Here is a 24476-nt window from a genome sequence, read left to right as displayed (position 1 = left end):
GCATTAACTTCCAACACTAAAGAGTGCAACGTTAAAGAGTAACATTTAAATATTAGAATAGCAGGACATTTTTCAGTGATTACATTAAATTGTAATAAAATGACCTAGAGTCTTATATGAATTCTATTGGCAAACCTGTGGTGGTAAAAGAGGAAGTCGAATATACGCCAGCAACACTCCCAGATCCTGTTGCCGATGCTGCACATCATAGCGAACCCACATCATCAGTGCTTGGAAAATCGTTTCTTCATCTGGAACATTAATGTCATCACTGGCCAAAAGCTTGATAATTTCTGTTGTGGGCAGCAAGAGGAACTCTTGATTCTGAATTACCTCTAGAAAGTGTTCCTGAAATAGTAAACAGTTTTGTTTAGTTATAAATCTGTGTGTAGCAGTGTAATGAGACATTAACTTCAAGTACTAAAATGCATGCTAAAAACGAATTATATTATATTTATGGAAATATCAGTTATAGTTTATTATTTTAAATATATAAATGTTTTCTCAATGTGCCCAATGCAGCAATCCGGTTGTTAAAGGGATAGTTGAAATGAAATAAATTCTGTCATTAATTACTCACCCTCATGTCGTTCCAAACCTTTAAACCAAGAGCTTCATTCATCTTCAGAACATAAATTAAGATATTTTTGATTAAATCTGAGAGCTTTCTGACCTTGCATAGACAGCAACTCACCCATTCAAGGCCCAGAAAGGTAAGGACATTGTTAAAATAATCCATTTGACATCAGTGGTTCAACCGTAATGTTATGAAGCTACAAGAATACTTTTTGTGTGCAAAGAAAACAAAAATAATAACTATTCAACAATTTCTTCTCTTCTGTGTTAGTCTTCAACGCATGTTCACGAGAGTATAGTATCATGGTGCAAAAAGTATTCTCATAGCTTCATAACATTACGGTTGAGCCACTGATGTCACATGGTCTATTTTAACAATGTCCTTACTACCTTTCTGCCTTGAATGTGTCAGTTGTGTTGTTGTCCATGCAGGGTCAGAAAGCTCTCGGATTTCATCTAAAATATCTTCATTTGTATTCTGAAGTTCAACAAAGTTCTTAAGGGTTTGGAATGACCTGAGGGTGAGTAATTAATGATTAAGTCTGACATAACACTTCACAGTTTCCAGGGCCAGTTCCCCATCCAAACAACAAACGGTGATGAAAGACACTCACAGTGTGCTGTATTGCTACTCAAAAATCATGCACCCAACCTAAGGTGACAAAACATGCTCTTTTTCCCAATCATTTCCTGGTCAAGAATTCTAAATTGGCTCAATTATCTGGTGTGTGAAGGTAGGATCTACAGAGAACAGTCAAAGCAATGCAAATACATGTGCATAAAATGTGTAAGGACTGTAGAGAACTTGTCAATAGGAAAACAAAACCAAAACCCAGACATTTTAGGCAATTTAGAAATCCCAGCCAGGACATGAGGACGTATGGTCACCATATATAACCTTTATCTCCACATCAAAACCTCAGTTGGCCAGACAGTGATCCATCTTTTCTAAATCGTTAAAATATTGGTGAGCTGTGTGCCTGAAGACTGTAGAGCATGCCAAAACTTAGTTTAAAGGTGATATAAACCAATATTGCTCAATATAATGGCTGTTGAGATAGAATTTTCACTTGAAACGGACTAGAGGTTTGGACCCGAAACAGTATTTGATACAGCACGATATAACAAGCACATGGCCCTGACACAGAATATATTATCTTGTTTTGAATAGCCCATTATGGAGAATCTAATAATTGTAAAAAAAAATTTTAAAAAAACACACACACACATAGGCCTTGTTCTCCATCCATCTCAGCAATATAATGATATGCTCCAACGCATCCACAAGGACATCTGAGGTTGCTCTGTGATAAAAGCGTTTTGCAAGGTTCAACTTGTAGCATGTGAAGAGGATGCAGGAAATCTCTCTAACAAGCTTGTTCATTACTTATGGCACTTCTAGAGTTTCCTTTGTGCATCAGAAGTAATCCCCATTGATTCTGTTGCAAATAAGGGCAGTAAACATCCTATTGATCATTAATCAGATCTAAACAGCAGAGTCTCTGCTAAAGCCGTGCATTGGCTCTCGGAGCTTAGCTCAGACACACATAATTAAATGAGTAACATGCATTGATTTTCAGCCCCTCCTCAATATAGATTTAAACTCTACTTCTTCTGGTGACATTGATATAGATTCATTATTCGCAATTACCATCACAAGCACCCTGGCAATTAATTGAATACATTAATTCTGTTCCACTGCAAACATTCATTTAGAAGTCTCTCGTGGGCATATATTTTAGGGGAGGGCATTAACCGAACAGCAAGTAACAGGTCCTGCAGCAATATTAGTGTGAGATGCACAAGGCTCCGTAAAATCTAAATGGATTAAATTGTAAGGGAGGATGAGAGAATTTAATGGCTTGTGCCAAATCTAATGTATTCATGAGGAGAAATATGACCTAGAGCGGTGTTTGTGTTGTCAGTCATTTATCTAAGCATCGTTTCATCTGCCTTTTACCTTCAAAAGAAAATACCTAAACTTCCAGCATGCTACAGGCCACTGACATCTTGAACTAAGACATTAACCCATGTAAGTCTGCAGCTTCTCACCAAAAAAGAAAAACTAACGTCAGAATGAGACAGAAACAAGGAAAAACACACTCATCAAAATAGAAGTTTTTAATCTGAACACCACGGCGAGCCAACCAGGAAGCTCTGTTGGCGCTGTGTTCATTACCGAAGCGACCAAACAGGAAATTTTTCTGCTTGTGTCCTCTGATTAGATTAACCTCTCTGCTCTGGAAAGCCCTTTGTAAACAGCCTGTGCAGATGTCCTTCAGGAGATAAGGGCTATCTTCCTAAGTTGTTTCCGTACTTGGGCAGACAAATGCCCATCAAGCAAATGGGTTCTGTGGATCCTTGGGCTCCCGAGAATACTTAATGTATTGCCATTATTTAACCAAAGCTGCTTTTGCTACATTTCTCACACATCAAAGAGCTCTGTGCAACCCTTTAAACTGACCGCATGCTGAGATACAAAATGTCACATCAAATAATTGTATGCTTGAAATTCTTTATGTCAGACAAGGCTTTAAAACCTGTGGCTTTTTTTAATATGCAGGAAAAAATGTTGATGGTTATTAGTTTTAATGATAGTTCACTACAAAATGAAAGTTTTTGTCATGATTTACTAATCTAATATTGTTTAAAACCCTTATGAATTGATTATAGTCTGTAGAAAAGGAGATGTTATGAAGAACGTTCACGCTGCTATCATTAAAGTAAAATGAATGAGTATTCAATCTTGAAAATAGCAGTCCGTATGTCTTATGCACTGAATTCATATATATTTTAGTCTGTGATTTAGTCGAATCTTGCATTGAAAATCTTTCTTGACAGATCTGATCACAATTTACTTTCTATGTACGGAAAAAAGCAGCTTGGATGTTCTGCTATAAATTTCTCCTTTTGTGATCCACAGAAGTCAGTCATACGGGCTTCAAGAAAACATGACGGTGAGTAAACTATTACTTTTTTACATTATTGTATTGAAATCAGAGCAGGCTAGGACATTTTCAACTATAACAGAAAAATTTTATAAAAAAGATAAACAAATAAATAAATAAATATTGACATTTTAAGTAAAAAAAATATCTGATTTTTCTAATCGTTTTTTTTTTTTTTTTTAAGTTGCCATACCGGTGATTAGTTTTGGTTTGGAATGGACCTTTGTCACTTTTAATTACATTCAATTTTATTTTATTTTATTTTATTATATTTTCTTCCAGCCAATGTAATAGTGGTACAGAACACTGTGTGAAATGAAAAAAAATAAGCTAGGTAAATAAAAACTGCCATCTATAATATATTATCTATATCTCCCTATACTGTATGTGGAAATGTTTATTGTCAGCATTACTGGGTTATGTATGTCAAGTGTTGATATCTCATACTGTGAATATTGCCAGACGGGTTGTTTCACTGGTGAACCTTTAGTATTAGATATCAACACACTAAAACCCAATGAGACTGACAATCAACAAGCATAAGTTTAAATGCCTCTGAGTGTTACAAAATAAGTCAAAAGAGAAAGCCAAAACAACAATAGCAACAGCAATATAAACCAACAAATAGTAAAACAATGCCACCACATAATTTATTCATGCCAGATTGCATGCTGGGAACATCGCCAGCGTAGTACTGTAGACATTACACCAGTTAATCTGTAAATATACAAGAGATTACTGTAATGCAGACACAGATAATCATTCGGATTCTACAACACCAAGCTGCTACATCACAGTCATTCAACTCCTGTGAAATTGGAGTATATAGGCGTCATTTAATTGTAATTCTACCATTTCTACTGTGGAAAATACTGTGAAAGGTCAGCAACTAGCAATCAGGACAAATGTTAGCACTATGTTTAGTTAATTTAGAATAAGCTACTTTGTATGCCAGGTCCTACCATAGTGTAGTTGTGAGCGACGTTCAAAAGATCCATGCATCCCTGAGCATCAGCAAACGAACGGATCCCCAGGCAGTTGGATGGGTGCAGTTGTTTCATCAGAAAGTTACAGCAGACCTGAATAACTTGTGAGAGCTGGAGGAGACAAGCAGCAGCTAAAAGACTTTCGATTGTCTCCTCTTTTAGCTCCAGGACTCCTGTACATTTGGAGAAAAAGCAAAATATGCAAGAAACTTTTCAGAATTATTCTAGCTAAGAAAAATAGTAGCTATGTTTAACCTGTGTATTCTAAAGAATGTTAAACAGTTAGTTTGGGTTTGTAAATTAGTGTTTTGCCCACCGGCACTGACAAAAAACTGAGGGGAATGTGACACTTCAGCACATTTAAATAGTCTGCAAGTGGCATGCAGATACTCACCAGTATATGCAAAATGAACCAGCGCTCGCAACGCCTCAGGATCAACACCCTCCATTTTAATTTCCTCTTGTTTTGCCTCCCTCACATCATTGGTGAACATGGCAGCAAAGTAGTCTGAAACTGCGCTCAGGACAAGTCTGCAAAAAAATCGTGCAAGTAGTTTATATACATGCGACTGCATACTTCGAGATCAACTCAAACAACTTCTCGAGAGCCATCTTCGTAGAATATTCCTCTCTACAAAAAGATTTATCTCAGCGCAGCTATTTTCACCAGGTTGTTTCATGCAGCTCTGGGATGATGTTGATTGAGCTCAGTGTCAAACTGGGACACGCGGTAGAGATTTGGCTACAGAGAATTTTTCAACAGAATAGCATCAAAACACTCAGCGGCCGAGAGATTTCTTTAAATAAACACTGTTTTAGAGTCCTTGAAGAAAGTTCAACACGCTCCGTAGTTTGAAATGGAGCGTGCAGCACAGTTTTGACACTTCTTGATGCTACCATTTGCATATCTCTCCTTAAAGGAACAGTTCACACAAAAAGAAAATTCTGTTTTCACTTTTTTTTTACCGTAATGTTGCTCCAAACCCAAAGACTTTTTTTTTTTTTTTTTAACAATGTGCTCATCGCCCTTTTCCATGAAATTTAAATGAATTGGCCTTGATCTTTCAAGCTTCAAAAAGAATGCAGAAGCACCAAAAAATTTAAATGAACATGGTCCTTGTGTGCTATATTTCTAGTTTTCTGAAGCCGTACTATTGTCTGAGATATAGACCGAAAATCATTATTCACTGAAAATCTACACAGTGAAAGTTCACTCAACCAAAACACATCAAAAGTCTTAAAGGTTTGAAACAACATGAGGGTGAGTAAATAACAGAATTTTCTTTTTTTCATTTTGTTTCTTACAGAAAGCTAACTTCAGAGGGCTATATAAGAATATAGCATATGAATCATAAGCAACACTTTTTTGGTGTTTGTGCAGAAAAAGCTCAAAAGCTCCAATCCACATTTATTTAATAAAAAACCCAAACAGTACTTTATCCAAAATGTCTTCTTTTATGTTCAGGTGAACTATTCCTCTACAGTTAACTAAGAGTTAATTGAAAGCTTTAATATTAGCATTTAGTTTTGAGTAGCTGTCGAACAGTTTGAACAGAAGAATGACTAATGTGAATTCAGTCTCTTTTCAATTGATTTCTGGAGAAGTACCACACTGCATTTTAAGCAGCGTTCCCTTCTGCCCTGTTGATCCGTCTGTTTTTGCAGTGAAAGTAGGACATTTGAAAATGAGATGACTCGATTCGGTGGAGACTCACCTGTGTGCGGGGATCTTGTGATCTCCAGCTATCAAAAGTACATCACACAGCTGCTTGTGCTGAAGATAGGTCTCCATCTTTCGAAAGGTCTGTTCCGCATGGTTTGTGGCCTGGAAAAACTCATCTGAGCAGTTGGAGCTCATCCTAGAGAAACTGCTCAAAGCCAACCTGTGGGAAAGAGGAAGACCGAAGTTGAGCTGGGACTGAGCAATGTGCGCTTCTGTCAGTTTGATATGACTGTTTGATCTATGCGGGTGACAGGGGGGACTTAACTAACACCTGCACAGGCTGCTGTGTCCACCTGTGACTTCATCTTATATTTTCACCTCAATTGACCCGTCAGGCCCGAGTCTCCACAGAGTGTGTTGCAGCAAAGCATGAGTCATGGACATGTGCATCTCAAACTATGTTGTTCTAAATCAAATAGCTGTTTATTGTCACCTAAAAATGCAATTCTGTCATTTACTTTCCTCATATCATTCCAAACCTGCATGAATTTCTTTCTTTGGTCCATACAATGGGTGATGCTCCATAAACCCTCTTGAACCATTTCTTTTCAGCACAAGAAAGAATAGCTTACAGGTTGGAAATGATATGAGGTTGAGTAAATAATGACAGAATGTACATTTTGGTGAACTGTCCCTCCATTATTTGTGTACGCATTCCTGAAATGTGTGTATGGTAAAGGTTTGTATTATTTGAACATGCAGAGTTAATGGATTGTTTGACTTCTGCTATTATCTCCTACAGCGGCGCTTCAGTTGGTTCACCCATGACAAATTAAACAGGTGAAGCTTTCTAATATAAATTTGTAACATTATTCAGAAAAAGCGGTTAGCTTGAGCAAACTTAATAAATATGTCATGAACAATTTTGTGCCATTTTCCATTAATTTCCTCTGCCGAATATAGAAAAATGACTTATGCATGCTGTTTGTGTCATAACAGAGAAACACATTTGTAGCCTATTTAATCAATGATTGTGATGCATGATTTCACAACAAAATCTGCTCTATCACTGTTACTTTCACAATTTTAATGCTATTTGAAGGCTTGATCCAATTTATGGAGTTTGCACCCACAAAACAAGCTCTGCCAGTGACTGTCACCATGTTGTTGGATGCAGTTTTCTGTATGCATGAATTACACATTGTGCAGAAGTAATAAAAATACTTATTTTCTCTCCCAATTGGACATTAGTCATTCTGTGTATATCTTCCTTCACACTCGTGAAAGCTAAAATTGAAACCATTAGAGCTAAACTCCGTAAATAAGTGGATTGAAAGCCAGAGTTTTCCAAAGGGGCAGATTACCATTTGCACAAACTTTGCTGTTTTTATTTATTTATTTTTTCTTTTGGAAGCACAGGACTTTGTGGGGATCTGGTCTCTTCATAGAGCCTTGATAATGTAAATTCTGAGCTGCTCTCCCTGCAGACCGGTAGATTACAAGCCATTGTGCTGCATCTGAATAATCCCTCTGACTCACAGCAAACAATCTAAACCCTTTATTTTGCTGTCCTTCACGGAGCAAATCCATGGCTGACATTTAACCAGTCCACAACACTGTTTAAAAAGTCTAGCTGCCGTAGGGACGTACAGTAGAGCTGTGCATTTTGATTACTTGTCTGAAATATTATACCATAGAGAAGGGCGTTTTAAGAAAACTCAGTGATGGACTGCTTTGAATGATTGGTTATATTAACCGCCGTCGACAAAGATTTGCATAACAAAAACAAAGCATGACCATTATGATCATTTTAATATCTGCACTTCCTATTGTCCACTTCATCTTTCAACAAGAGTTGCAAAACCATAAAGTTGGGAATGAATATTAAGCACCTGATAAAACGTTATGATCTCGTAAAAGTTTTAATTACAGAGTAAATCCCACTGAAAGCTGTGCTCACTGGATCAATGGTTTTGTGGACTGTGACTCTGTCCTTAGAGGGACACATAAAGCAGAATTTCGCCCTTGTGTCCTCGACTTTAAGGCAGACATGCTTTATCATATGAGCTCGTTTTTTAAGCATACCGCCGTATAAATCACATTAATTCCAGAGTACATGCTTCTACTCTCTCTTTATAGCAGAATGTATGTGATAAGCAGTCAGTTGGCCCATTTAATATGATGGAGCTGGCTTGACGTGAGTTGGCTTGATGAGCAAGGTGACTCTCATACGGAATACATTATCTTTATCTCTCTGGTCAGCTGTCAGGGGTTGGTGATCGCACTGATATTTACAAGCCGAGGGGGGTTGACTTCTAAACATTTAAAACTGTCCTGGGGTTGCTCTGATCTAATGCCACATGCAAAGCCAAACTCAGGTTGTCTGGCTGACGGATCACATCAAATAGCCTGCTATTTTGCATATAGAGCATCCAGTTTGCTTAAAGGAACAGTTCACCCAAAAAAATAAAGTTTGCTGAAAATTGAGTCTGCTTCAGGGCATCCAAGATGTAGATGTTTGTTTCATCGTCAAAACAAATTTGGAGAAATGTAGCATTGCATCACTTGCTCACCAATGGATCCTCTGCAGTGAATGGGTGCCGTCAGAATGAGAGTCCAAACAGCTGATAAAAACAATTAATCCACAACAAATCCACACCCACTCCAGTCCATCAATTTAAGTCTTGCGAAGCGAAAAGTTGCAAGTTTGTAATAAACAAATCCATCGTTAACACATTTTTAACTTAAAATCATCACTTCTAGCCACTTCTAGGCAATATTATGGATAGAGGACTTATATTGTAGCTTATATTGAGGACTTAAATTGTAGCTTAATGATTTGTTTGTTACAAACATGTCTAACTGATGGACTGGAGTCATATGGATTACTTGTGGATTTTTGTGATGTTTCAGCTGTTTGGACTCTCATTCTGACGGCACCCATTCACTGCAGAAGACCAATTGGTGAGCAAGTGATGCAATGCTACATTTCTCCAAATCCTTCTGATGAAGAAACAAACTCATCTACATTTTGGATGGCCTGAGGGTGAGTAAATTTTCAGCAAATTTTCATTTTTGGGTGAGCTATTCCTTTAAAATGTTTGCATGCTTCCTTTTTATTGTTTTGTGATAACGGTACTTTATATGGCCCAAGTGAATGAAAGAAAGAGTGGTGGTTATTGGTTTTAAAGCCAGTGGCTGCTAAAGAAGACATTAAATTTACATTACATTCTTTACATTATGTCGACTTGTTTTTGTGAATTTAAAGGGACACATTTGCAGCTGCAAGACATTTAGACATTAATAACAGTGTTTAGACTGTGTGGACAGCAAAGGCTACCAGTCCCAGACTCCTTCTGGTCATTATAAGGTTGTTTTTATGCTAAATAGATGGCTAATTTATCTCACTGACATTATAACTACATTTTGGCACAGAACTGGGTGTACTGAATAAGAAATAAGCCAACATAAGAAGGGTTGTAAAACCTAGATGCATTACTTTTATGCCTACCAATATCGAAGAACCAAATTGCTTCTGTATCACTTTCTGAAAGGTTGTAAATTTACTGAAAATGTTTTCTTTCTGCCTGTAAAATTGGCTTTTTATATAAAAGGTCTTTACGAGCCACAATGCACATAAAACATGATGCACAGCAAATAAAACATTTTTGTAACCCCTGGATAATATATAACAATATGTGTGTCAATCTTACATTTACATTGCTGTAAATGTTTATTTTCTTTAATTTTATGCAATTCTATTATTACTTGTTTTGATATGTTTATTTTCCATTATATCTCTTTTATTTGTTGTTGCTTTTGTTGTTAATACACTGGTTCGAGTACTACTTCTGGCTAAATAAATCTTCATATCGTTATGCACTGTGAACAGAAAGAATAAACAGCTCAACAGTTGAAACTGCTGTGTGACATTTCATACTCTGAGGACTTTTATAGAAATCTATTTGTTGTGTTATCTGGTGCATTACATAACTCATCATATCTCCATATCAGTACAGCATCTGAGCTGTTATTGAACTTGAGCTGTATCACTCTATTCACCTAGATCAATAACAAGTGGGCAGTTGTTGCAGTTACCTGAGCGTTTCTTGACAAGAGCCTGCCAACAGACTCTTCAAACGCTATTTCAAGAGCCTGACACAGAGAGCATGTTATATGTGGAGCACCGCAAAGTGCTTAACCAGATTTTACACACATCGTTCCCTTTCTCTCTGAAACAGAAGCTTATTATTATCAGTGCATCTGCTTCAGATGTGTTTATTATTATTATTATTTAAAAATACTGTTTGTTAAAGTGCACTAGCTCTGCATATGTTAAGTGTTTTGATCAATACAACCAACAAAAATGGCATAAAAATATTTCTCCATTTTAGTGGTGCAGTTGCCAGTCAAATATGAATACAAATTACTAGAAAGCAGGTATGAAGGATTTTTCAAGGATGTTATAATAAAATATGTATCAGCATCTTTGCTCACATGCGTTCTGCGTATTGGTTGGCCTTTCAAGAAATAGCTGCTAACTGGTTGCAAACATACTGAAGCAGCCCTAAGCGATTTTATTTGGCAGGATCTTATTCCTCATAGAACTGCACATCAATGCCTCTTTCTCGATTTCTGTAGCATGCTTTGTTATTCAGTGATGCACAGTGCACACATTATGTTGATACTGCACAACATGCTTTCGTGCTTAAAACTGAATAACTGAACCCGTTCTGTGGCGTTTTCGTCCATTTTGATATTTGCTTGCCTTTTCCAAAATGTCACTGAACAGGAAAGATTTTTTATTTTTTTACATTGTCAATGTAAACAAATCTGCTTTTGAGTCTAATCTAATTCTTGTCAATATTTCAAATACTACAAACATAAACAGCACCATCCGGATACTGAGACAAAATAGTGAGTATGTTCAAAACAACATCATAAAATACCAGGTTTTATTTTCTGACCTTAAATGCCTTGCATATCTATTAAAGAACCTGGCATATCTATAAATGTAGAATCCTATGTCTTGTGTGTCTAACAGACAATTCCATAACAATAAACTAAGTGAAGATGAATGAACCTCACTTCTAAAAGAGGATTACAGCTATCTGTGCTCGCTCAAAGCTGTGAGTAGAAATCATCTTTATCGCCCAGACAGCTTAACTGGGGCTTCCTTCCCCCTGCATTTTTCACCCACTGTCCTTTAAGTCTGATATACTGAGTACAGTGGGGGCTCAATCTCATTTTTAGATAGATCTGTATTCATGTAAGCCCCAGGATTTGTGCTGAAGGAACTATTGTCTTTCTGTTCGATTGCTCAATTCCAGCAATCAAAAAGCATGTCTGTTTAAGAGATAAATATCCAGCCATCAGCATTCAAAAAGTGTTCCTCAAGTCATTTGTCAAAATGGGCATAAATGAGCAAAAATTGCCTAGAATTCAATTTTAAGGGGTTTTCCGTTTTACATGCAATTTTTGTTCATTTTGCCAGCATTATTATTTTGAATTATTTCAATTATTATAATATTAGAATGTAGGGTTACACACAATTCAGAATTTAATCATTTGCTTCTTTGTTAGTTGCAATTTGAATGTAACTGTCCACGTGAAGTTGAAATGGAATTTGAACTGGAATGAAAGAAAGGAGAATTTACTGAATTATAAATAAACAAACAAATAATGTTTTTCTAAGTAGGTGTTTAAAGGTAGCTATACACGTATTTTTCGGTTCGCCATATGTAGTTTTGCTAAATCACTGCATGTGCGGAATTTCAGACTGATTTCTGATTTTAAACTAAGCCTACCGTTTATATCGATACATTTTAATATTGTGAACACAGAGGACTCAAAGTGAGCTGCTGCAGCCTGGATCAGTGCACGATCCACGGTGAGATGTGATACAGTAGCCTACATATTAAACGCTTCAAGCGTGTGTTGTTTAATGCGTTTGTGACAGTTTGCATTACTTGTGTACTTACCTGTAAATGTTTGAAATTAACGCGAGTATTTCCATTTTGCAAAGGCTCATCCTGACGGCGTATCAACGTTTCGCAAACTTCAATGAAGGTGCGTCGGCGCGCGCATGCGCGTCACAACGGAGCTCATTGCAATACGACCACGATGAATGTAAAGGTAAACTATAAATTTTGCATATTTTGCATTCAAAGGTGTAAGCGTATCAAATCTCTATCCCCATTTTTTATTTAAAGACAGTGACACGCTCTTTAACATATATTTTTTTAACTGTGCTGTACCAAAACATAAAGAACTGTGACAAACCGTTATTTTTGTGTACCTTACATTCTAAGAAATGTTTTTGTTGTTGTTGTTGTTGTTTTTCACATTGGTCCATACAATGAGGATAAATGTATCAAATGTAATGAAATAAATAGAAATGCTGATCTATTTGTTTAGTACGCTAAATGTGCAGTCAAGAGATGGACATTTTTGCAAAATAAATCCCTTGAAAGTGATACCTGACAGAGTTTATTTTGCTATAATGATCAGTTTCCATAATTTTCCTACGTTAGATAGCTAAAATAATGACAGAAATTTCACGGGGGGAGCCACAGTCTATGGGCTTCTTATAATTTTGTTTTAATAATGATCCTATCTACATTTATTGCTATTAGCCATCCAAATCTCTTTAACAAGAAAAGCCATGTAGACTAGGCCTATTGAACGGTTATAGCCCTTTGTGACTGTGAACACATAAAATCACTGCTGCTGTAGCAATCAAAATAACTTATTGCCTCCACATGCCTACAGTATTTATGAATTCCACCTGTCAAAAAGTCTAGTCCTGTCAGCACACTTTCTACCCAGACTGAATAGATCAAAAGTGTGGCTGGTTCCTTCCCCAAAGTTAATGCCTGAAATGAGAAAGGATGTATCAATAGATTTACTGACTGGAATTTTCATTCAGTTTTTGTGCCAAAAGAAGTTTATTTTATTTTATTTCTTTTAACATGTTGATTCTTAGACTGAGCTTTAATAGTCATTAATATTCCCGCACCCATTCAGTGTCAAAACATTGTCAACTGATGACGCATTGCATTTTAGGATAAAGGTTAATTGCCTGAAATTGGCTTTTAATAATCCACATTCTGCAAACAACTTCTGTGAATGCATTATTAATGAGACAACAACAAAAACATTATGAGCAGCAATACAGGTCACAGATCTTCAGAGCCTTTAATTAGATTGCATTGAATATAAACATACCTCTTGCAGAAACCATGGAAGCACAATTACCTCGTGTATCAATATGTCTTAATATTCAGTGTTATTACCCTCTGTGTGTGGTAGTTAAAACAGTGAAGTGCATTAAAGACATTTTACTTTGATCATTGTTTGATTTATTGTCCTTTGTAGAGAACTGGTCCTATTCACAATAACGCAATATATGTTGGCAATTTTTATTTTTGCTTTTCTGTCTTTCATGCGAGACCGTTTTAGCTACACTTCAGTACAAAGATAAAGTTATAGAGGATATTTGTGAACGTAACCACACACGGCTCTTCAGAAGTCAAACAGGTGCAGAGATGAAAGCATTTTTGTTTTTTTTCAAAGTGCTATAGAACCTCCAGGTCAGACCCTGCTTATTATCATAAGTATTGCACTTTTTTCTTTATCTTCAGACTATGTTGCCCCTTCAGTGTGTGGTGTCTCATCACCTATTTCCCTTGCTAACCATCTGCAAGGTAAATTGTGCGTACCTCAAGGGTTATAAAAACTGTGCAGAAAATTCCAGTACAATACATCAGTATTTTTAACCTCAAAGGAAAAGCTGCGACTCAGCTCCCGGGAAAGTCACATGACATTAAGAGTGATTTGACAGAGGGGCTCTGTACATTAAAGAAGTAAATTTAAATGGGCTCGTTAAAATATACACTATGCGTGAATCCGTTATGTTGTAAAATGAATCTGTTTTTCCCCATCATATTCAGTAAAAAAAAAATGAAGCCAGATGTTTGCTAAGTGTGCATTTTTTTTCTAATATCCTATTCTCAGCAGATGCAAATTATGAACATCTACCAATTATGCTGAGGCTAATAGACATGTTGAAAAGCTGAATTATAATTTGATTGAATGCGCAACACTCAGCAGTGTTAGGATAATTTATTGCCTGGCTTTAATGTATTGATCTCAAATGACAACAAATCCTGAATTATCGATAATTATGCTAATAGCTGCATTTCAAAGACAAACAACATTCCACTGCAGAAATACAGAAGTGAGTGTTGCTTTTAACTATGAACAATATATTGTGTGTTTTTAAGTACATGCTGTACACAAATATGTACAAATACACTGTATATGCGTGGTGTAGACACTATGCACTATAGATGAACTGTAGAACAGATGAAGTTTTGTTTAGATATTCATGTAAATGTGATATGAAACTTATTGTAAAGGCTATTGCGCTTTCCATCCAAATGGAATAACAGACTGCTGCCTTCTTGAACTATACACAGATTAATGCATTAACTGTGCGTACATGCTGGCACCCTTTGAAAAGAAGAAATTTTCTCAATGTTCTGTTTTTTTGCTGCTGCCCTTTATTTAAGTTTTTATAAAAGCCCTTGTGAAGTTTAGATATTTCCAGGGCTTTTGTGTGATGCTTTCTTTTGAAAACATAAAAATTTAATTCGCTGATTAATCAGCAAGCAACAAGCTTTAAACCAAAATTTAGATTTCTAAAGATTATAAAGCAATCTTTTGAAAAGCCAATTTTAATACAGTGTTTGTTATAAATAGTGTTCAATAGTTATTTGCTCCATCCCTTTAAACTTCAATCATTCAACGCTGAACTCACCTCTAGCGTATTTTCCCCCTCTCACACTACATTTCCATTCCTCTATGGACAATGTCTCTTGACCTGTCAATGCTGTATGAAGATACCATAAATCTCTCCCTGAAATGAAGCTCTACTCATCCTAGGACAAGATGGTGTCATTATTTTCCAAGGCAATTGAGAGGAAATTGAGATATCATTCAACGTAACGGCTGCTGACTCAAGTCTCTGCTGTTTCCTTATTAAAGGGTCAGGGCCAAAATTCCTCTGATAGACAGCATTTCATCAAAAGAAAGGACTGCTCAGCTAGCAATGCACTGAATATATTTTTCAGAATGCATTTTTGTAATACGACAGCTTTTGAGAGCTTAAAAATGTTAAACTGGGACGCAATCCAGGTAAATATAGAACTCCATGTGATTATTTGAAAGACATCTATACTACAGTAAATCATTATTATTATGTGCACTAATTAATTGACAGATTAACAAACGATTAAGGGCTATAAACATTTTAATTAAATATATTTACATATATCTTATGATCTAAAACACAACATTTATAACATCCATTTGTATAGTAGTCAATGGCTTCTCTGCATATGGAAACTGCAAAGGATTTCCAAAAATCCTTCAGCAAAATTACTACCAGCAAGTAATTACAGTGAGCTTAGGCAATACTCCTTTTGAACTCTCTCTCAACCTTTCACCAGATTTCATGCAATAAGTACAGTGCATTCAAGACAATGCTTTCAAAACTTTAGTGAATGGTCATTAGCATTTCATCAAACATGTTATCATGTCTGCCGTTCTACATGTGGCCAATTAAAAAAATGCCTAAAGATGATTCTCTACTAATTTCATTGCTGTTATTGTATCATTGTGGCACTGCCCAGTCGTGTTAAGTCGACCTGGTGATATTTTCATGAGAATGCTTTAATTTGCACATAATGTTGTAGTTGAACACTCCACGACCCTTTGCAAGCCAGCATGCTGTCAGCTTGTCAGACTAGTTGAAGAAATGGTAACACAGATCACAGACATGGCCCTAAGCCCTTTACGCCTGCAGGGATATGTAGGACACCAAACATTGCTCTCTCTCTCTTTCTGCTCGGCCTTTTGAACAGATCAAAAACAGACGTTTCACATAAATATGAATTTATTTGAAATGAGTATCTATTATAGTGAATAGGCCCAGTTTAATAGCCCAACTAAAGATTCTGCATGTTAGATAAAGTAAGATACTAGTATGAGTGCACGACAGACTAAAGCAGAAGATTGGAGTTTTTGTTAATATTTCCAGGTTTTGATGTTAAATTTATTGAAAAACAATACATTTAACAGATTTCTGCTTAGAATGCCCTCCACTAACCTGATCTTACCGGTTCAGTTCATCATTACAAAATTACCATGACCTCTCTAATTTCAGTATATATTATATGCCTCTTCATCTCGCTTTCTGTTTGAAAAAAAAATAAATAAATAACCCTAAAAAGATGGATATTTCATCAAACCCTTTGAATTATTTATGATGAGCAGGTCTGCAGCCTCAATATTACAGAAGATCGACAGAAACATTCTAAACATAGTATTCAGCAGTTTTCATCAATTCCCATAGTGATACAGCTTCCAGGCTGAATCCAGATTAATTTCTTCCCTAAAATATTTTATTCATTACTGCCTTGGCTGCCTCACAAGATTTTGAGGTTCCACCAGTTTGACGTTTCACTGGTAATGAAATCCATGAGTACTATATCAGATGAATATAGCTTATACAGCCTACACTATTAAACATGACATGCTTGGCACTTTTCCTAGTAATGTGTTTATTTGAATAAATTTAAAAGTTAACATAATTGTGCACTGTGTTGTGAGACATTGCATGTCAATACAAAGTCTTTCTTTGCTTTTTCATCATTTTTATTAGCAGTGCTGGTGTAGAGAGGACAGGAAACAGAGGGGGAAATGGGATCGGCAAACAATGCAAGCCGCTATGAACATTTTTGTGTTTAAATGATGTGTTGATGGATAGATGGATAAGTTAAGTCCTGTATAGGACAAGCATTCTGATTCTGCATTTTCAAAATAACTCCTAAGACCAAATGTGTACTAATATTTATATCCAGCTCATTTCATATAAGTATTCTCTTTTTCTGCTTTATAATTGCACTCTAATGCATTACCACCTCCTCTTCAGTTACTGATGAATGCCACACAGGGCAATAAAATGCATAACCAATGAATAGTTATTTTTTGCCCTTTGGGTAAAAATGTGCGTTGAGGAACTATTAACTATTCTCACTATTAACTCACACACAGAGATGCACAACAAAATCTCTAGTCTAGAGGCACATTAAAGGCCTCATTTCCATTACATTGTGCCTGTAAGGGAAATTTATGCTTTATTTACGCATTCTAAATGAAAAGTGATAAAAGGACGGGGAAGAAAAACACAGAATAACAAACAAATGTAACAGCAGATGCATCATTGTATACCTAGAGGCTCTGAGGTATGATAATTTAAAGCACATGATGGGAGAGTCTTCAGGGATCAAATCTCTTTTGTTTCTATCTAATTCTCTGATTAAGTATTCATAACACAACGCATGATGGCCTCACTGTGGCACTCATGAAAACACAGCAGTTAATTTACAGGGGTTAAGAATGATTTTCTAGTGTATAAGATTAAATTTGCAATTTGTTTTAATGTTGCAGATAATGTCATTTCTGTATGAAAATAGCGCTTTTTCCATGGTAGATGAAGAATGAAGTCATTGTACTTAAGTTCACAAGACCATATCAATCAGTGGACAAGGCTATTAACACTAAGAAAGCTTTCAGACCAGCAAAGCAATTAACATAAGCTTTTAAAGGGTCAAAACTTGATGTTTGAGAGTTCATGTCTTGCGTATATAAGCAATGCAGATAAGACTGACGTGAAGATGGCTCAATAAGGAATATTCTTGCCAGATTCACCTGATTTATTTATTGTCTTTGACCTGAATTGATTCTATTACCATACTGTTAAAAGATAAAAGGCCAAAAAAGCAACACCGCACACACGCTCTAAAATATTAATAGACTCATAAATATCTATGGGAGATGTGCCTATAGCAGGAGATATAGCAGAGCTTATTGGGCGCCACAAACCCATGGCTAACTATGTTAATACAGTACAATGTAATGTTTTTAATGCCCTCTGACCCGTGCATCGCACGTATTTGCGAGTCTGCGGTCAGTCCAGCCCCAGTTGCAACTACAGGCAATGCTCCTTGCTGGAACAAGCAAGACTGAATAAATAAAGAGCCATTCACGCAGGATATGTTTACATGTTAAAAAAATCCCTACACTGCAAATGAAGGAGGGAAAATAGGGATATAACAGCGTTAGTCTATGTATGCATAAAGTGTTAACTAAAAATACTGGAAATGCAAAGTGATAAGATTTTAAAAGATATTGGAAAACAATAATGTAAAGCATTTAAATTATCATTGGGATGCTTTTCTCAGCTATAGTAATATACATTATGTGATTAATTAATCAGCATATCATGCAATTAATTTGATTACATATTTGAATCACTTGATACACTACAAATATATTATTTTTAATCAATGGTTATTTCGATTTAATATTAATTCTGTCTATACACAAAAGCGTTCGATGGACATTCATAGTTTTACGTGCATATGCATAGGGCCTTATCTTATATATACATAAAAGACTATAAATGTTCATCAGGTGTAGAATGTGTGGGCACGTTTTGTGTTTTTTTTTTGTTTTTTTTTGTTTTAGAACAGTGTGGTTTTGCTTTTATCTTTCTTGACATCATCTTATAGCGTGGGTCAGTCTTTCCACTTCCTTTTCTGAGAAGATGTTTACTTCCTGCCTTATGGTGACATTATGCTAGACAGAGTCACTCAGTGGAAAAACAAGACCTTTCTCTTCTAAACATCCAGCACTTAAGATGTGAATTGAAAGCATCTGTGGAAGTAGGGCTTTATAATCTCATAAATTTCAATCGATCGGAGCAAGCAAATTAAATGTTCTCTTTCTCTCAAACTGCACTGATGTGTAAATATCATCCCCGCTAAAGATAATTCATCCTGTTGCCCTTCCCAAATTTATAGCTCTTGCGCCAATGGTCTCTGATGTAATGGTATCCTCTCTGTAGCATTTATAAGTCAGAGGATGAATGCATTAACACACCGTGAAATATTCCTGCTCCAGGTTATGAAAATGCAGGCTGCTAAAACCACCTCACGGCTTACAGAATGTGTTATACTGCCGGCTATATCCAGACGCCTCTATGTTTTCCTCTGTGTTTTGTGAGATGACTGCTTGATGAATAATTTATCAGTGGGTATTTCAGAGCTGTGCTTCTACAACCCGTGTGCCATGTGAATGAACTATTCCCAGGTGAGCAGCGGTGGCAGCTGCAATGGAGTTGATTGAAAAATGATATTCTCCGAAGACCGAAGCGACGTGTAAGCGGTGGCCCTGAGTACTGGCAACACAGCCAATGAAAATAAAACAAACTGTCATTTCTGAGCAAATTTCACTGGCGTAATGAGCCCGAATAAAGTGACAGTTAAATACTGTACTTATACTCAATCCTGACGCTCCCTGGGGCTTAACGTAAATCCACTCCGTGCCAAAATAACACCTTGCTCATTTCTCGGCACAGTACTGCCTGTTTTCATTACCCGCACGAAGGGCAAAAATAGGATTTTCATCTAAAAACTGCAAGTCTTTAATGCCTACAGGCAGAACTTAGTCGCTTCCACCCTGCATGTGTTAGCTGACAGCAGCAGGCACCTCTTCGCACATCTGGTTATACGGTTCTATTTCTGCACTCAGTTTTTTTTTTTTTTACCTGTCTGTGGCTTCCTCCTCACAGGGATCCTCCGGATTGCTCTTCACATCCTCATGGCTGCTCTTCGCCTCCTCTTTCCTGGCACTGCAAGGTGAGTTGCTCTTGGGAAGCTCCTCGCTGGCTTGGAGGTGCTGGATGATGTTTTGCTGGTGCCATGATTGATCGCCTGGCCTGACGTAAACAGGCGTGGGTCCAGGGTTCGGTGCCAGAATGCTGTGCACGGGGCTGTTGTTCTTGCGGAGTCCTCCTCTGTCCCGGGAGTGACTCTTCAGCCGGACCGGTGTTCCCCTGTGGTCGAAACCTTCCTGTTGGATGTAGCCCCCATTCCCAGCTGAGGTCTGAGTGCTGTGGCTGAACCAGCGCCAGCGGAGCCTGAGGATCTGCTTCACGTCAAACTCCTTTTTTCCAGACACAGACATCCTATTCGCCCTCGATGCAATGCCAGTGGCACATGGAATCCGAGGAATAACGAGGCTGAGTCTCGGCTTCAGAGGCTTCACCTCTTTTGTCTTTGTTGCTGGTTCTGGCCAATAAAGGGACGGTGTCTGCAGCTTCTGCCTTGTGTCTTATTTCCCCCGTTCTCCAACTCTGTCTGCTCCTTGTCCTTAGTTATAGCGCACACATGATATCCTCTGCCTGTACCTCCCTCCTCCCTTCCCTTTGTCGTTCTGTGTTTCTCTGCACATACGACACGACACGCACACACACACAACACAGAAAATTAGGAATGCTTACAGCAACCTTCTCTGATTCCAGTCGCAAATAACGAACAGCTCTTACCCGGGAAGCTGAGGTGACAAACTGACAGGACGCAGAGGTCAAACCTTAGTGGGGAAAATCTTGTAGCACAGGAAGGAAAGCCAAAACCAGCACCATCTCCTTCCACGAACAGCATCATCTGCGCTCCCACTCACACTCTGCCCCTTTCCTTTCTGTGTGCACACACATGCTCTTTCCCTCGCTCTAGCTCTCTCTCGCTCTTCACGCATGCACATAGACATGTCTCCTCGCACAGTCCCCCCATCTGATGGGATCCCGAGGGAGATGGTCTCAGCCTCTCAGCGAAGGAACCCATGCAGAAAAAATATTCTCTCCCTGTCTGTCTCAAGCCGTAGTGACAGATAAATACCAAAGTGTATCACTGTTTTGACTTCACCAGTTAGTATTTCATCTCAAGTAATGTTAGTCAGTATGTGACTGTGTGAACTGTGCTGTCAGATCGCTGTAAGAACGCATGCATACATCTTTCATTGGTATATCCAAAACATTCTTTGATCACTGAATACATCAGCTTATGAGAAATATATAAAAGCTGTATTACAGTTTAATTTGATTCGTCGATGGTAACCAATTACTTTCAACTATTATTTTTTAATCAATCCCCCTTAAACTGTATATAAGGCAAAACAAATATTTATCACAATACTAATATTTGTTGATGTCGGGATGTGATACACTAACTCCTTTTTATATATATATATATATATATACATCTGAGAGGTTGTGTTTATCCTATAGACTGTTAGAAAAGGTAGATCTAGATGCGCTGCAATGTATGTCGTATTGCTCATTGTTTGTATTTCAAGATTTTCTTGTCTTATACTGCCTATACTGATAATGATTTATTCATGGGCAGTGCATTCAGTTGGCTGTTCTATTGCTATGCTGAAACTATAGATACCATCCCATCATCCTTTATATTGTATCTGTTATGGTGAGGAGTTCCCTTTGCTTTATTCCTTAGAGTGGTGGAGGGGTTTAGAGCCTCTGACAAATTTGCAAATCAAAACATTAAAATAAAAAGGTGATATGCACCAAATCATCAAAGCAGTAAATGTAATTTTTTTTTTTTTTTTTTTTTTGCCCAACATCAGCTTTCATTACAATAGATTTTTTATATTTTCAATATACAGTATATATTCCATATATATATACAACCTAAGGTGAAATATTTTGCACCCTGTATCCTATATTTTAATGAGGAATTATTAATAAGAATGAGTTCACCTGTTCACAAGACTTGAAAAATGTCTAGAATGTTATTAAATATGTGCATTTGTATAATGGTACTGAATTTACAAGTTAATCTGTGCAATGCACAAAATACAACAAATTTGTCAAATTAAGCTATTGCTAGTTGCTCTGAATAGAAAAAAAAAATCGGTAAGACATCTGTCATCCAGTTTCTTGTATTCATTGCAGATAAGACGAATTATAGGCTTGAATTTATCTTTTTTTTTTTTTACTTGAAAATTGACTATCAGTATTCATATAAGCTCAAACAATTTATCAGTGTATATAGCTTAACATATCAATAAATTGAAGGTGAAGATTTCTCAAAGATTTACGATCAGTACCAAGTATGAGGGCATACAGAGCAAACCATGTTGATTTTCAAGCTAAGATGCATTGCTTTGTACACTGAAAAAAATAAGAAGTTAAATTTACTTAATTTTTCTTTTGCAAGTTTTTGCACGAATATTTTTAAAGTAAAATTTAAATAAGGAATTAAGTAAAATCTACTTAACTAAGTTATCTAAAATTAGTAAAGGAAATAAGTAAATTTAACGTGATCAGGTAGAGTTTGATGAGTAATTTCTACTTAATTATTTCAAGTTTACCCTACAACACTCAAGTACATTTCATTCAGTCAGGGTTTGTAAACTTTACTCAAGCAACATAGCACTGAAAATAATAAAAATGCCTATAAAGCATGTGGTTAAGTTACATGCACGTATGTAAGCAAGTAGACTGCTCGTTATTCATTTTAAGGTAATATGTTGACTCAATATAGTTATTAACTGAATGAACACAGAGACCTGAATACTTGGTACATGATACACAATGACGGTGACAATCAGTGAATAATGTTTGAGTATGAATGGGTCATTTTGAGTAAAAAAATTAACTCCAGATGTCACAAAACAGCAAGTTACTTAACCTAACAACAAAAGCAACCACAAAACAGTGTAAATACATCTCGAAAACAGCAAAAAAAAAAAGAAAACACCTTATTAATTATTCATGCCCAAGTGCATGATGGGAACAACGGGATCATGACGGTGATATTTACTTAAACAATATTTCTAAAAATAACAAACAATTCCAAGTAAAATATACTTATAAGTTCAAACTTTAAATTCTACAAGCTTAAATTGAGTACTAATATTGAATTTACTCTATTTAAATTCTTGCCTGAACTAAATTATTTAATGTAGAAATTACATTTGTTTTTCTGTAGTATTTACTTCACCACAAAATCATTTTTATCAGTGTATAGCATGTTTTCTCTGGTACCTCCAACATTTTATACTTTATATGTAAAACAATTTCAAAACTATAGAAAGATCATATCAGCTTTATATGTCTGTAACGTGCATTTAATTTTTTTTTCAACACATTTGCTATTACATTCTGTCCTCAATGCCCTAAAAGAGCCCCAAGTATCCAAAGTTCATACATTTTATATATATATACACATATCCTCTGAAAAGGATTTTGAGGCATAAGACATATATAGGTGATCGTTTTGGTACAAAACCAGTACACACCAGTATGAACTGAAATAAATGCACAATCTAGCCTCTTATTCCTGTAGGAGTCAAGGACACCATCTGTTTAAGTCTCTTTGATACAAGAGATGTCAGCTTAGACCGCTGCTCACTGTATTATTCACAAACATCTGCCCTACCAGATAAAGAGAGATTCTTCCTACCTGCATAACACATAAATAATCATAATTCTACAACAAGGAGCATTGATGAAGGAACAACACTCCAACCCCACTGGCTCTTAACGCACTGGTTAATTTCCGGTGTTAATGCAGATTTGACTCCTTTATTAATTGTTTTATTATTATAAATGTAGTACATGTAATTTTTCCTCCAGTCAAAACAGCCTCTTTTCATGGCTTTGGTTTAGAACAGGCATATCTGAACAAAAAATCTGAGATGCTAAGCATACAAATTGGAAAACAGTTTACTTCTAATAAATTCTATAATATTTCCCCTCTTAAAATTTGACAAACCTGGAGTGACCAGGAATCATAAGGAAATAAGTACACACAACTTTTTGGAATCTGTACATATAAAACTGTCTCAGAATCAAACATGTTCAAAGACAAAAGAAACTCACCCTAATCCACTCAATTCCTTGTAACATCAGTAGCATAGTTAAAGACAATCATTTAGGTCTTACCTTTCAAACGAAACGGGAAAAATATGGGTGCTTGCCTGTATTCCTCTCAGCTAATAAGTTGCTTGTCATAGATTTCAAGCTAACCATAAAATGGATGGCCTCTTTTCTTTTCTCACCCCAGTTCTGCTAACGAATATTTGCATACAAAACAAACCACACTTTCCTCCCTCAAAGGAATTTCCTGATCATTTCCTTCCTTAGTACTGGTTTGAAGAACCAGGACAGGAAAGCCCATTTCCTGTTCTCTTGGTGTTGGCTCCCTTTCAAAGTATTCATAGAAAGCTGAAAGATTCAACACATTTGGAAAAAAAAAAAAAAAAATGCAACCTTGTTTTAAGGAGTATGGTGACATTAATATTCAAGTTAACGTTCCAACAAAACTGCTCTGTGTGGTTTTGCATTATAATACAGAGGATTTGTGCATTCATGTA

The 24476-nt window shown here is 36.5% G+C and overlaps 1 protein-coding gene and 1 long non-coding RNA gene across 6 annotated transcripts in view; one reads left to right on the top strand and one right to left on the bottom strand.

Moving 5' to 3' along the window:
• Positions 1-24301, bottom strand: part of klhl4 (kelch-like family member 4) — a 43276-nt gene extending 18975 nt beyond the window's left edge. Inside the window, exons 1-6 of one of the 5 annotated variants that reach the window (XM_058797825.1) lie at positions 20629-23913; positions 19849-20526; positions 6226-6393; positions 4905-5041; positions 4487-4683; positions 136-348 (exon numbers count right to left, since the gene is read on the bottom strand). In XM_058797825.1, the coding sequence (XP_058653808.1) occupies positions 136-348; positions 4487-4683; positions 4905-5041; positions 6226-6393; positions 19849-20267 (1134 nt within the window). In that variant the 5' untranslated portion in view covers positions 20268-20526; positions 20629-23913. Of the gene's footprint in view, positions 1-135; positions 349-4486; positions 4684-4904; positions 5042-6225; positions 6394-12154; positions 12303-19848; positions 23914-23982; positions 24000-24045 lie in introns of those variants that run through there. The other 4 variants (XM_058797827.1, XM_058797828.1, XM_058797824.1 and 1 more) reach the window with 4 other exon arrangements.
• On the top strand, positions 10684-19998 carry LOC131553281 (uncharacterized). The gene is made up of 3 exons (XR_009274156.1): positions 10684-12063; positions 12199-12308; positions 19873-19998. It is a non-coding gene; the product is annotated as an uncharacterized LOC131553281 (long non-coding RNA).
• Positions 24302-24476: the final 175 nt, after the last annotated feature.

This window comes from Onychostoma macrolepis, chromosome 14, assembly GCF_012432095.1.
Source record: "Onychostoma macrolepis isolate SWU-2019 chromosome 14, ASM1243209v1, whole genome shotgun sequence".
Lineage (NCBI taxonomy): Eukaryota > Metazoa > Chordata > Actinopteri > Cypriniformes > Cyprinidae > Onychostoma > Onychostoma macrolepis.
This window is presented reverse-complemented; position numbering and strand designations above follow the sequence as displayed.